General features: G+C 35.2%; 1 protein-coding gene across 1 annotated transcript in view; it reads right to left on the bottom strand.

Annotated features, from left to right (window-relative positions):
• The window catches only part of ADGRA1 (adhesion G protein-coupled receptor A1), a 264,781-nt gene that overhangs the window by 159,377 nt on the left and 90,875 nt on the right, over positions 1-14,529 (bottom strand). The window contains exons 3-6 of the mRNA XM_054071764.1: positions 11,415-11,486; positions 8,635-8,706; positions 1,449-1,520; positions 515-678 (exon numbers count right to left, since the gene is read on the bottom strand). Coding sequence (XP_053927739.1) covers positions 515-678; positions 1,449-1,520; positions 8,635-8,706; positions 11,415-11,486 — 380 coding nt within the window. The remainder of the gene's footprint in view (positions 1-514; positions 679-1,448; positions 1,521-8,634; positions 8,707-11,414; positions 11,487-14,529) is intronic.

Below are 14,529 nucleotides of genomic sequence, written 5' to 3'. Positions count from 1 at the left end.
ACCTAACCGAAGCTCACTAGCTCACTGTAAAAAAATCTATTCATCCCCAGGACACAGTGCTAAAAAGTATAGTTACAGTTCTATAAAAATGAAAAATACAAGAATGAAATCTGATATTTATGCTACATTGTCAGAGATATAGCTCAAAAGGAACATTGTATAAATCCCTGTAGGAATCCTCAGTTTCCAATCTATAATGTAGAGCTACCATCATGGTTTAATGTTTAAATCATAATTAATGTTTCATAATTTATAGACCAGACTGTGGTATTCTTGCCATATATATATAAGTACATATGTGTAACATATATATATAGTTTTACATAAATTAAGAAACCTGTTTTTTTGCTTTCTCTTTGAATCTCATTTGAATTTTCTGTGCCCTATACCTGAATTTCTGGCCTATAAGCTATTCAGATTTATTTCTCCTTTTTTTTCTGGCATCATTTCTGTTTTTTAATATTTTCTCTAGATTCCACTTTAGTTTGTAATGTTAAATGAGAGTATAGCTCACCACATATCAGCTGATTTTCCTTCAGGTTACGAAATGACAGTCCTTGTAAAGCACTGGGGTAAGCACAAACCGTTTCCTCCGCTATTCGAACAGAAGCATTTCTGGCCCACTGCAAGACCCATTTTAAATTACAGTCACAAATGAGTGAATCGGTGTTGAAGTGTCTAGAAAAGCAAAAAAAAAAAAATCACAATTGGTACACATGCAGTTTTCATAAGCATACTTTCCTCTTCAAATTATCTAGCTCCAAAGCAAACTAATTCTAGACAGATGCATAACTACGTATGTGTAATTATAGAGGTATCATTATAAAGATGTTCTGAGACAACTAATAGACACTGTTAACAACTTCCCAGACATTATGCCAAAATTCTGGTTCTGGTTACAGAATAGCATCACTGAACACCAAATTAAATTTGAGGACTTGCTACAATAGAAAATCATACTATGACATACTTCCATTTACTAAAAAACTTTTTAAGTAAGAACATGATCATGGAAGCACCCAGGATACATGTCTAAAACTCAGAGAGGTACATTGATCATAAATAATTGGGTATTATTATTATAATTAGAGGAAAAATATGTAACATGAATGTTTTTGTGTATTTAGAGTTATTATATGATATAATGCATGAAGACATGGAAAGGTGTAAGATCATAAAGGAGAAAACCTGAGACGTCAGTCAGCAGGGCTAGACTGGGCTGGTCAGGAATGGGGTAAAGTTGTTGGCCCCCCCATTTCAATGGGACAGGTCAAAGACAGTAGCTCATCAATAGTGAGATAGACATCAATAACAAAATACTTTATATTTTACATTTGGAATGCACTGCTAGAAACAATCTTGTTTGAATTCATATTCAGCTCTGCTATGTTTATTGTAATGTCTTTCTTGAATATTTCTGATTTCCAAACATCAGGGACCATACTTACAGTGCTTTCAGAGCTAGCAGCTCAGAAAAAAGTCCATTCATGAGACTTGAAAAAATATTCCCTGACAAATTCCTAGAAAAAAGCAATATGCAGTCAGTTACAACAGATACAAGAAGAAAACAAAATTGTTATACAATAACAATATTTTCTTACTGCTAATTAAGAAATTCTGTTTTCTTGACAACAGTAAAAGCATTTAAATTTGTACATTGCTTTCTTGTAAATGATGGCAATATTCAAAACAAATCATACATTTATAATTTTTTTTTCACAGGAGGTATACATACAATTCACTTGGTCCAATATACAGGAATATTTCTACATATTTAATAGAATTCAAGAAAAGAATATTCTAGAATTTAAGTGATAACATTCATACAATGAGTACTCAGTGAGACCTGTGTTGTATTTTTATAGTATATGTAAAATACTACTTCAAGGGAAAGAAATAGAAACAGTGTCTTAATTTAAAAACGCTCACAATTCAAGCAATTCCTTAAAACAGTAATGGGTTTTCAAAGTAACTACACAAATTGTTTTAGTATAAATGATTTTAAATAAACTGATTTTTCCCATCCTTACATTAAGGACGTTTCCATTTTAACTACTGCTTTACTATTACTTGTCTTAATGTCTGAATGGATTAAGATGATTGCTTGCCAACAAATGTGATTTAGTTTTGCATAGTTTAAAAGTATTGCTCTGCCAGTGCCATAACAGTATAAAAGGTAAACGCTCAATGTTATGTAACACCGTCTTTTTCTATATCAGTAAACTGAAAAATTAGTGCAGTATCCAAGATTAACGTTTCATACCATATGAATTACCTACTTTTGCAATACTGATATGTTCCTTTCTATTAGTGCCAGAATCCTGCATATCTAAATTCAAGGATGGCTACAAAATTTCAGCAATCACAGACATTTCAGATCTCTTCACTAGAGATTTCTTGTTAAATATAAAAAAAAAAAAAATAGACCAGCAAACAAAATTGTTTCATTACTTTTTCATTAAATAGGATGCTTTCATAACTATTGATTTTATTTCTCTTCAGTCAACAAAGCAAAGAACATATACTAAATTGAAGATACAAATTCAGATCAGGAGAAGTGTTCCACCAGTGAGGAATCTACCAAGCTGCAAAAGATCTGAGCCAGCTTCATAAAGTAAAGAACAAAAAAGCTCAAGAACTGTGCTTTCTGCAGAAGTCTGTACAGATACATGTGAATCAATGAATTCAAGAAAGAAAGGAAATTTATTGCTAATTTACAAAATATTTTCAGAAAGTTGTGGAGCATTTTTGGAACAACAGCTAATCTTATTTTTGTACACAATTTTTCACCATTGAAATAGTGAAAAAAAAAAAGAGAAAATTAACTTTGAACACTTCAGTTTTCATGGTAGTTTAAAACAAAATTCTACCAATACAGAAAAATAAATTGTCTCAGCAATGTCAAGTGAAACTATTTCTCATGATATTGAGAGATGATGAGATCTATTGATACAATTGAACTCATTGTTACGATTTTGTCTAACAGTGCACCTTTAATAACATAGTGCAAAGCTCTGGGAAACCGAAAGGCTTTCAAATACCTTTTCAAGTATGGGTATGTCTAAAGGTGGAAATGAATGCTTGTAGCTATCTATTTCTATGTCTTTAATATTGTGGATTTATCAACAGGAACAAAAAGTATTGAGCATTTCACAAAGATTTCTTTTTATCTAAAATTAAATGGGTCTACTCGTGCTTATTGGACATAATGCCCTGACAAGGCATATGCTGAAGCAGCTCAGTGAACTGGGACATTAAATGGACTAAATCAGAAACTGAGACCTTGAGATTTACACTGAATTAAACGAGAAGTGGTTCCAGCTGAAATATGGAAAGCAGTTACAGTAGTATAAACCTTCTGACAGAAGACAATCATGCTGAACGGAAAGATGGGGAAAGCAATCTGCCTAGCCGTGCACGGACAACAGCCAGAGAGCAGAAATACAGGGGGTTCTTTTCTTTGTTTCACTCTACTGCAGTATGACAACATTTCTTACCTGATGCAAATCTTGTTATTTCCCTTAAATAGCTATCCAGGCTTAACAAAACAAAACAAACAGAACACCAAGTCTGAATTTTTGTAATTTGGTTTGGAGCAAAAGAAAGCTTTATATCTGGTCAATATTTTAGGACACACAGAAAAACTGCGAGTTATTTCCACAGCTGATATAGGAGCGTTCAGTAGATGTATGGTAGCTATGCGCCTGCCAATGATGTATCTACTGTTCTGTATCTACTGAACACATGTACTGTCCATAGGTCCTGCCAAATCCATGGAAATATCTAGCCAGAACTGACCTACAATGTGTTAAAATTCCTTACTAATGATCCACTTACAGATTTTTTTGTTTGTTTTTATCTCGACAGAGATGGATGTAGTCCTTTTCTTCAGTGGTTTTGCCAAGTGCTGGAATAATTGATTTCCTGACAGGTCAAAAGTCAGCACAAAGCTAGTAAGACAATTTTTCACATTCTTCTGACAATGACCTGGTTTGAAGTTTCCATATTACCACTAATAATTAGCAAACTAGGATCATGTTCACAGTGTTGTACAAGTTGTAAAGGAATACATTTGTTTGCCCAAGAAACTCATAATTACAATATCTGGATCTCAAACAGTGGGAGTAGCTTCGTCTCTAACAAAACTTTCAGAAATCTTCTATAATTACCCCAATAACATATATATTCCCGAGCTAGGTATCTGCAGCACCTTGCAAATTCCTGGCTATGTCAGTTCATGTCATTTATATTATCTATTAAAATACGTCTACATGCATGGTGTTGTGAAATGCTGCCATTTCAGATATCCTAAAAACCCACTTCAGCTTGATTTAAAAGGACATTTCTTCTAAAAACATCTTTATCACCTAGTTTGCAAACATTTCAAATGTAACAAATTAATGCACTCCAAAGCCGATAGCACTTACTATGCCATTAACTTACTCCATTAACAGAAACGTGTGCTTTCTGTTCTATCAGAGGTAAAACATTTTAGTCTTATGATAAGGTCCTACACTTATTTTTTCATCTACCAAATAATCTTGGGCTTTTACAGACATTAATAAAACATTTTTGCTAAAAGCTTTATTATAAATTACGCCACAAAACAGTCAAAGAGAATTATGTCTCAAAGGACCATTTTAAGGCAAAGTATAGGTAGAAGCAGGGATATATGAATATGAAGAATGCTTCATTCTTACGAGCAGTATTTAAAAGCAAGAGCTGCATGCAAGGGTGACAGATTGATCTGTGCAAAAAGGCTGGGGTTGCAGGGGCAGAAAATGACAACAGAAATATAGAAGATAGGTTATGGTACAGATTTTCTTGATGTTGACGAAGTGGGGTCTGTTTAATTCACTACACTACTGGTTTTGTACATTAACTCTGACACCACACAAAGTGATCAATTGCTTCAATGATAACAAGAAAGTTACACAATAATTCATAATATTATCATCAAGCTAACTACTTATGATGATTCAGAGGTAGGATGATGAATAAATCAGATGTACTTTAATCAAACTATTGGAAGTAAGGAGGAATTCCTGTTTCAAACTTCCAAAAGGAAGATCTGGCGGCAGCTGCTTGTTGAAATAAGGCTGCAACATTTCTGAACCTGAAGGGCTAACTTACTGGGGACTAAAAAATGAAATCTGGTAGATCATCACAGTGGCACCACCTCAGTATTACACAGCTCTAGATATTTAGATTAAATAGAATTAATGTGGATGGCAGCTCCATTACCTAACAGAAATACATTTGCATACGTAATTCTGGAACAAAGCACTGAAACATGGCTACTGGGAGGCCAAAGGTGATTTGAGAGATTTGTTGCATTCAATTATGTCACTCCTAGTTAGAATGCATGCACCTCATCACAGCATAAACACAGCCAAATGGTAATATATAAGCCAAAGAAGTTAAGCTAATATTTTATGAGACATAATAAATCTTCCCTTATACTGTCTGAGGCACTGTCAGCTTCATCTGTCACACAATGTGAAAGCATTTTGGAATCATTTTCCAGAGTACAAATCATCAGATACAAGAAGGTGTGAAAATTAGATCAGTCTCAAGGAACATAATCACAACTAATTGACTGCAGTAATTTCATGAGCTCTGTGAAATTCTAGATTTCATTAGTAATTTGAAATTCAATTCCTATTCAGTAAAATATATATACATCCTAACTGCAATCTGACTAAACCCCTTCTTTTCTACATTATCAAGAGGCTTACAATTTTTTGTGGTTTCTGTACATTCACGTTTTCAAAACAATACTAGATCACATTACTAGTTAACTTTTTCTTAATTCAAGAATCCTGTAGGATGTCCTGTTCTAAAATAGACTGCACAAAACCACAAAGCCCTTTGAAGAGTGTTTGCATTATCTACCCCTGAAAGCTCAGGCAGTTCTCATCCTTCATTTCAGTGAAGTGTTTAAACATACCTTCACCCTACTCGGCTTAGATACATGCATCACATCACTTGGTTAAACATCCTAGTTCACTTTGGGCTTTGAGCTGATTTTTCACCTCTAATTCCATATTTTTGAAAATGAATTAGATTTACAGGACTGAGCGAAACACATTCTGTGTTATTTTGTTTCATCTGGTATTTGTGCTTGTCAACAGCATAAGAAAACCTAATCTCTGTACTTCACAGAAGGTGCATGGAAAGATTTATGTCTTTTGCTCCTACCAGTGGACTCACGGCTCTCCCTACTGGTTTTGATAACAGCCTGCAAAGATCCTTCCGTATTTCATCTCTGCTAAAGTAACACAGCAGAATGGTAATCACCACAATCAACAACTGCATAAATCAAAGCACACGTATGTATCTTTGTATTGCTCCTCCAGTAACCTAAGCCACACCTGATGGCTCTGAAAGCAGTTCCATGTTTAAGAACTTGTTATATTTTTCTTTCTACAATTATATACACCTATGTTACACTAAGTAAATGCTTCACCAAATGTTTTCAGCTTTTCATACCTCTTAAATGAAAAGTAAACACAATTCAGAGCTATCAGTAGCAACAGAAAGGTGATTTATTGTATTTTAAACACATTTTAAAAGTTTTATTCTGGGAAGTTTGTATGAACTTCCAAGAGAAACAAAGATAGAGAATGCTAGTACCAGGCGACATTAGTTCGCAGTCACCAACCACCCACCAGTTCTTACACCAGAAGCAAATTGAGATTCCAAGCCATTATCATCACCATTATGTCACCAATATGGGATTTCCAAGGAACTAACAATACTATGAATGGCAGGAAAGAGTTCCTCTTGACTGAGGCTGTACCTAGCATCTAGAAGCACATTCCATTAATAATGTGATCTCACAATTTTGTATTAAATACACCTCCTATGGCAAACTGGCTGTATAGTCATCTATGTTCACCGTGCACAACAAAAGGAGACCCAGCAACACTCAAAAGGTGAGCTGAGCATGCCTAATTTGGCAAGTCACCTGAGATGAGTGAAAAGAGGTACAGTTGGCACCTGTTTACCAACATGGTATTGAGGCTCTTCCTATCATCCACTCTCACTTGTTTTCATCAGAGAAGATGTGGCATAGTTACTCTTACCAAAGTGATCGGTAAGCATGTCGGATTTTAGCCTTTTACATGATATTCTCCTAACCTCATGGCAGATCTTTCTATAAAGATTTTCCTGTTTTTTCCAAGGAAATACCAGAACTGGCCAGAGAGGAAGAAAATAAAGTCTGAGATTTGTAACCACTATGATGCAGTGCAGGAATTTATTTCCCATGCAGGAATGAAGACAGATGTGAATGATAATATAGAGCCTCTCTGGGTCTGGCCAAATGCCCATTTAAAACAGGACCCTTCCCATGAATGGTCCCTTTCCCACCCAGGAAAGTTGCAGCCAACTTACTCATCCCTAGCAATTGCCCATGCTGTACCATTCCTTTCACCATTCCTTTTTGACCTTCTCTGAATCTTTTCTACTTTTGTCCATCTTTTTGGGAAGAGCACTCTGGGATTGCCCACGATACTAAGAATACAAAGGTTCTTTGCTTTTTGCTGAAGTACAATGGATGTTCTCTGATTTGTTCTCTCTTCCTTTAATAATACTCCCTAATATGTTTTTTAAATTATAGTGAGTGGATGTTTTCATGGCTTTATCCACTATAATCTCAGACCATCTTTCCTATATTTTAATGGTTCACCCAGAACAGATTGAGTTTTTTCCCCCTCTCACCACGTAGTATTTCTCTACATTAAATTTCATCTGCTATTTTACTGCCCAGACATGGAACCTTGTACATTACTTCAGCCCTTCTTCAAAAATCAGCTCTTGTCTCTAATTCCCTGGTTAACTTATCTACTAGCAAACTTTGACATTAAACACCTTATCTCTTCTTCTAGGTCATTTGATTTTTCTTAAAACTGAACAGCCTGGGTATATTATCATGTTTTCCAAGTGCTCTTTCTAGAATAGCCTGATAATCTATTGATGACACGGGCTCTCTGGCATGCTAATGGATATGTAAGTTGATTGCATTGCTCTCTAGAGCATATTCCAGTGCAGTTGCATGTAATGATGACTCAAAATATCACAACAAATAAAGTGTACAACACAACACCTGAAATAAAGAGTCTAAATTGATATTTTTGAAGCAATTTGAACTTTCCAAATTTACTTGAAACATAATACATTTCTTTCACAGTATATGCTTACTATTTTTTCTGTAATACACTGAAGGAAAAAAAAAAGTTACGAAATTCTGATTGATATGTAATGGGTAGAAAGAGCAATGTATCCTTTTTAACCAGTATAAGTCTCATTTGTGTGCTTGACCTTCAATCATTTCCAAGATATGCAAATAGAAATGCATTCAAACAGAAACATCACATTCAGCCTCTTTTCAATGTGGAAATGAAATATATTCAATTTAATTCTTTCAATTCTGACAAACTTTACAGTGACAAATAGAAGTAACTACACTAAAATATCAAGCCATCACAATCAAAGCCACAGGAGGGTGGGGATTTTTAGTATAAAACCTACAGTTTTCTTGTAACAAAACTTTATTGCCAACTGTACTCAGGTAAGCCATGTGACAGTTCAGATTTCTCTTGATTAAAACTGAAGTGATATTATACTCACAGTTTGTGAAGACTGTTAAGTCCAACAAACATTTCTGGAGTTAGGCAGCCAATTCTATTATTTGAAAGATCCCTGAAACAAACAAAAAAAACCCCAAGAAACATTAGGTTTGCCTTAGTCGTATACACACCTACGCAATCACCCACAGCCTCTTTATTTTTAACACAAGGAGTTTGAGACAAGAAATAAAACCTTTTTCCTTAATGTAACATAACACAATTAAATAGGTTTAACAACTTTAATATTAACTTTATTGAGCAATTTTCCATAAACATACCATACTGTAACTTATGCTAGTTGCATTAGAATACAATTATATATGTAGCAAATAAAAGCCCAAAAATTATTTCCAATATAAAGATTTTCTCTATCAAAGTTACTAGCACCTGTTTACTTATGAGAAATACTACGCAATATTCAGCCAAAACTGACATATTTCTACTGTTTACTAATGTCTCATCTCACTGTTAGTAATAAAACAGTATTTTTAACATAGCAAAAGGCTACAGCTCCTTTCTTCAAAGTTTATTTCAAAAAGTTATTTTCACAATAATATATTTGGCAGTGGCTGAAATCTCTGTTTTAAAACATGCTTTCTCAAAATATTAGCAAAAAGAAATGACAGCTTGTTGCACATTCCTCCATGTTATTATGTGTTAGATTAGACATCATTCAGTTTGTAATGTACAAAGCTGGTGTTCCTTTTCAGGAGAAAGACATTTAACCCACTAACGCTGACTTAAAATTGATGTTAGAAAAAAACCAAAACTCTCCTCTGTTGAATAACCAAGTGCTATAATTTTAGGGCTTCATAGATTTTCAATATTCACCAATTTTATGTGTAACTTCTTGAGTATATCATTGAAATAATTCAGTTTGTCATTCAAATATGAATTATAGCAGTTTTCCAAATCACCCAAAAGAAACAGTTTGATGCTGACAGACTGCAGTTTGTCTGTCTGCCTTGGCACAGCCATATCTCTTGCAGTTACCCATATTACATCAGCTTCCAGTTTTCACAGCATCATTTATATTTTGCACGTGAAATTAAAATACGTGAATGTACAGTCTTAAAATTAATCACTGTATTCAATATTCAATAGAAATTTACACTATTTAATCCTTTTGCTCAACTGTCTGCTACCCAACAGTTGCACCGTGAAGGAGTGCACAGATTTTCTTGCTTACCGTGAAACTACACCGGTCTGTACCAAAAGGGGCAGACTAGCAATTAATCAATTCCCTGTCTCTAAATTGCTCCCAGTGTTAGCTGTTCATATCAGCAACAAGGTACTTTTTTTTGAGATCCAGTATGCTAAATCCCAAAGCTGATATCCCTAGTTTGCTGAAGAGTGTTTCCTTCTCACTTTTCCCAGTGACTAATAACTTCCTCTTCCATGACTTCTCTCTCCTGGCTGACCCAAGGCTCCACCTGTGCAATCTTCAGATGCGCAGCCTATGACTTGCACAGGTTTCCTGCTTTTCCCACAAGAGGTCAGGGTTGTGTTATCAGAGTATTTGGCCAAAGCAACAATTAGCACTTATTTTGATCATTTCATTGTATGGTCACCCTGATAACAATAGTTTGCAAGAAAATTTCAAACTAATGTTTTTGTTTGTATAAAAAACATACATCCTCCTCTGACTTCATCATTATTATGTCACTGGCTTCCTACTCAAACGCACTAAGACTCAGTAGCTGGTGTTAGGGAACACAGCTACCTGTAAGATCAGAGATGGAAATCTTTTACTTAAGTTGTGCAGTATTCCCTGTATGTAGCCATTAGGGAATTTAATCTCAAAGCAAAAAAGCAGAAGGATTTTTTAAATTTCTTTTTCTGTAGATTTGCATTTCTTCTCGTTCTTTCTCATCTTCCCATCCCATGAAAATAATCCCCGTTTTCTCACGGTTTTTCTCATCACAAAATAGACAGCACACGTGATGGCTAGGTAGATTTCTGGTAAGTGCTGATGAGCTGGTTAGCCAGTACACGGACATCTGGATGCCATCACTTGGAAAATTATAACTAAGAAAGGGTTCATCCCACTTTTCCTTTAGGCTGAGTAGAACTAAGGAGGGTCTACACTCCTTGTTAATTAAAAGCAAAAAGGCCCACTTGTAGGATCTTAGCAACTTAGATATTTTTATCATCTACAAATGCAGTTTAAAAATCAGCCAGTGCTTTCAAAAATACTGTGAGAACATTTTCAGAGAATGGAATGCAAGAATGATGGGACAGGGAATACATTGCATAAGTCTTTTTTCCTTAAAAAACAATGGTAAGACCAAAACCAATCAAGCAGAGCAAATGTGAAAGCATGAAAATGGTAGACAAATTACAAAACATGACAAAGTCTCCTTTCAAAGGAGTTATTTAAGGATTTATTTTATACACCTGCTCTGAGATACACAAATAGAATAATAAAAAAAAATATGATAACACAAAACATTGTCTATACATATTTATACCACTTATTTCATTAAGTAATTAATCAGGTGTGCTTCCTCACTTTGTAGATGTAATTGCTAGTGCATTTCTTGGAGATCAAACAGATAATTTTAAATGGGAAAAGGCAAAAAGGAAAGAGGAAATGAAAAAAAAAAAGAAGGGAAATAAGAAGAAAAAGACATGGTAAATTTAAAAACCACAGAGTGTGATTTTCTATTTTACAGTCAGTCTTATGTGATCATTATTTTGTGGCATTTTTGAGTTACACAAGGATAGAAATGTCAATACAAACACAATTTTCAGAATAATTCAAATGGAATTAATACTTACAGGCGCTTCAGCTCTGAAAGCCCATGGAAGGCCCCTGGCTCAATTGTGCTGATCAAATTATTCTTCAGATCTCTAGAGAGACATAATTGGAAGAACAATTAATTATTACTTCACCTACTGTACTACTGCTATACATTAGGAGCACGAAATGCAATGTAATTCTAACCTTTATTTGTCTTACCTAAAACCAAGAATTAATTTCTTTTAAATAGTAACACTAAAAATATTACCTCATTTGCAGTTTATAAAAACATATTTTTCAAGTAAGATGGTGAAGTTTAGATGTTAAAAATAAAAATCTGCTTGTTTCAATTCTTCTCCTCTTTGTACTTTTCAGAACAAGCTTACCAGCCATTCTTGCCCCAGGAAAAATGTTTTAATCAATGAGTGAATAAAACAATCAATCAGCAAAGCAAGAGCCTTAGTTTGCTTATTCATTGTGCTTGCACTTTACACTTAATAAATTTCTCATTTCCACCTAATGTAGGCAAAGCAGCTGGTATGTGAGCCATAAACAGATAGGTCAGGTTTCTGTCCTCAAATACATGCAGTTTCTCATGTTTGGCGGGTAGGTGCTTCATTTGGCACTTGGTGACAATCCAAAGGACTGGTTATTGCACACATAAAGATATTTCACTGCCATTAGTAATCTCATCTGCTCTTGGCGCAGTGCTGGGGGCCACAACATTGCTCTCAGCTCGGTCCCCACAGATTTACTACTGAACTGTCTCAAAAGTCTTTGTGATGTGAACCCTGAGGAAATGCCTTCAGTGCAATTAGATAAGCAGGCCTAGGAGATAAATGCTGTAAATTCTTGTAGAGTCAGTGTTAATCTTCTGACAATTTGCAATTCATAAGGAACAACTGGTGCACAATAATGTCAGCGTTCTTTCTCAGACTGACCACTTCCAGTACATTACAGCACATACAACGCTTGGCTCTGCCAAAGTATGGCTGTATCAACAGCCACGAGCCACCTTATTTATGACTTTTTATTTTACCGCAAATAAAATGCACACTAGGTGAACTCGGTTCCACTAACTGAGATTGCCCTCAACAGGGCAATATTTCATACTAAATGCTTAGTTCACAGTAGAATATATGTTGATTTCAAAGTCAAAATCATAAATATATACTTCTGTATTTTGGTAGTCACTTCTGCAGATCTTTTGAACACCATTCAAAAAAATTCTGTGCCACATCCATTTCATGTTAGTGACGACGATGACAAGCGATCTGTCCGTAACAAAGAGCTCAGTCAGACCCTTAACAGTCAAGTTCAGCTTTCAGCTTGCAGCATGCAACACTCAGAGTCCTTAAGAAGGCGATAAGACCTTCTGATTACTTACATATAAGATGTTTTGTATTACATCTACAAAAAACAGAGTTATCAAAAGCACAGCAGATCAGGACTGCAGTTTTCATGGAGAAAAATCCTGGAAGTCCTTATCATCTCAATTTAGAAAGTATATCTAGATGTTCAGTTGCTTAAGTTGTAAAATGCTAACATTAAACAAGGGCCAAGGTAACCACTTAGCATTTGTTGAAGTTCACTCAGCTCAAATTTTAGGCTGCATAATTGGCAAAGCATGATACATAAGTATAAAGTGTATCACGATGGCAACATCACCTGTCCAATATTTACAGATTACCGTTTTTTCTTTGTTCCAGCTTGCTCTGCATAGTGTTTTCATCATGAACATGTATCGCTCCTGATCTTGTGATATTATTGAAAAAAAGCAAAAGACCAGGAGAAAGGTAAGAATGGAGCTATTTATTTAAAAATGAGGTAAAATACTAGGCTACGCTTTAGTCTTTTGAAAATCAACATACTACAAGGCATGTGGGTTTAATCCTTAGCATCTGCAATCGAGTAACTCATAATCGAAGTTATGAGCATTCATAAAGATATGAAATATATTAGAAATCTTTTAGCCATGCATGTCTTAAACCCAGTCATTTGCTTTCTTACTGGTTTTATCTTACCTCGTTTTAGATATTTCAAAGTTGCTCTTTTTCAGTTGCTATTTTCACTTATAAACCATTATCTGTTTATTATGCAAATACAATAAACTTGATAAAATATGCTAATCTCAGTCCAACACAAATAGAAGGGACGTGATAAGGACATTAAAATTAAAATTGCGCCACTATTCTTGTTGTCAAGTACTGATATAACTTTTAAACAGTAATGCACAAATGTGTGAATATACAGATACTTTAACCATATGCATTAAGTGTCACAGGTCATTCCTATTTGCTTAAGCAACAACGGCAGCCCCTCACTCATTGCTAAGCTATTACAGTAAAAAGCATAAAACCCAGAAGTTCTTCCTTTTCCCTGCTACCGTGCAGTACAGCGATAAGTATTCCTCTACTGCCTGGGAAAGGCAGAGAGTCAGAGCCCATGAAATTCCCCATAGTCTCAAGAAACCAGCAACGTGAACCAGAGGCAGGGGGAGAAATGGTGGCACACAGCTGGAGAGGAAAAAAAGGAAAGCGTCAGCTCAGGAAACTGGTAGAGACACCGGAAAGGGTCAGAGCTTAGGCAAGGACCTTGATGGTGATTCGTAAGAAGCATTCATAATAAAGCTGCACAGTATATGACTAATTTTAAGCATAGGTCTGAACTCTTTCCTTTCTCCTGGAAACCACATAAGCAAAACAATGGCAGAAACACAGACATCAAGGTTGGTCCTTGCACTGATTCTTATGTGGCAAAGGACACAACAATCTCATGGACAGCAGAGAAGAATTAAAGGCTACAGCCATCCTCCTGTGTGTATGTTGCACTTCTCCCTACTCCAGGCAAAGAAGATTTCCTCTTTGCTTTGCCACCTTCCCTTCTACTGGATTTAGATGAAAATAACAGTAGTTGATTTAATAGCAAATTAAATACAGGGGATGATGGTTTTTTATCATAAAAACACTCTCTAGGAACTAGAAGCAGCTCTGGGTCTTTTTGTTTAACTTTGTGGTCAAATATTTTCTTCTTAGTTCCCTGGTACCAATACCAGCTACTACGTTCATCTTTCTTCTGCCTTCATCTGCCCAAGGAGTTAATGACACTTCCTTTAACTCCAAATTTTCCACACCATCTCATAAACAAAATCTG

The sequence above is a fragment of the Cuculus canorus genome, chromosome 7 (assembly GCF_017976375.1).
Source record: "Cuculus canorus isolate bCucCan1 chromosome 7, bCucCan1.pri, whole genome shotgun sequence".
NCBI lineage: Eukaryota > Metazoa > Chordata > Aves > Cuculiformes > Cuculidae > Cuculus > Cuculus canorus.
Note: the sequence above shows the minus strand (reverse complement) of the source record. Positions and strands in the feature narration are given on the sequence as shown.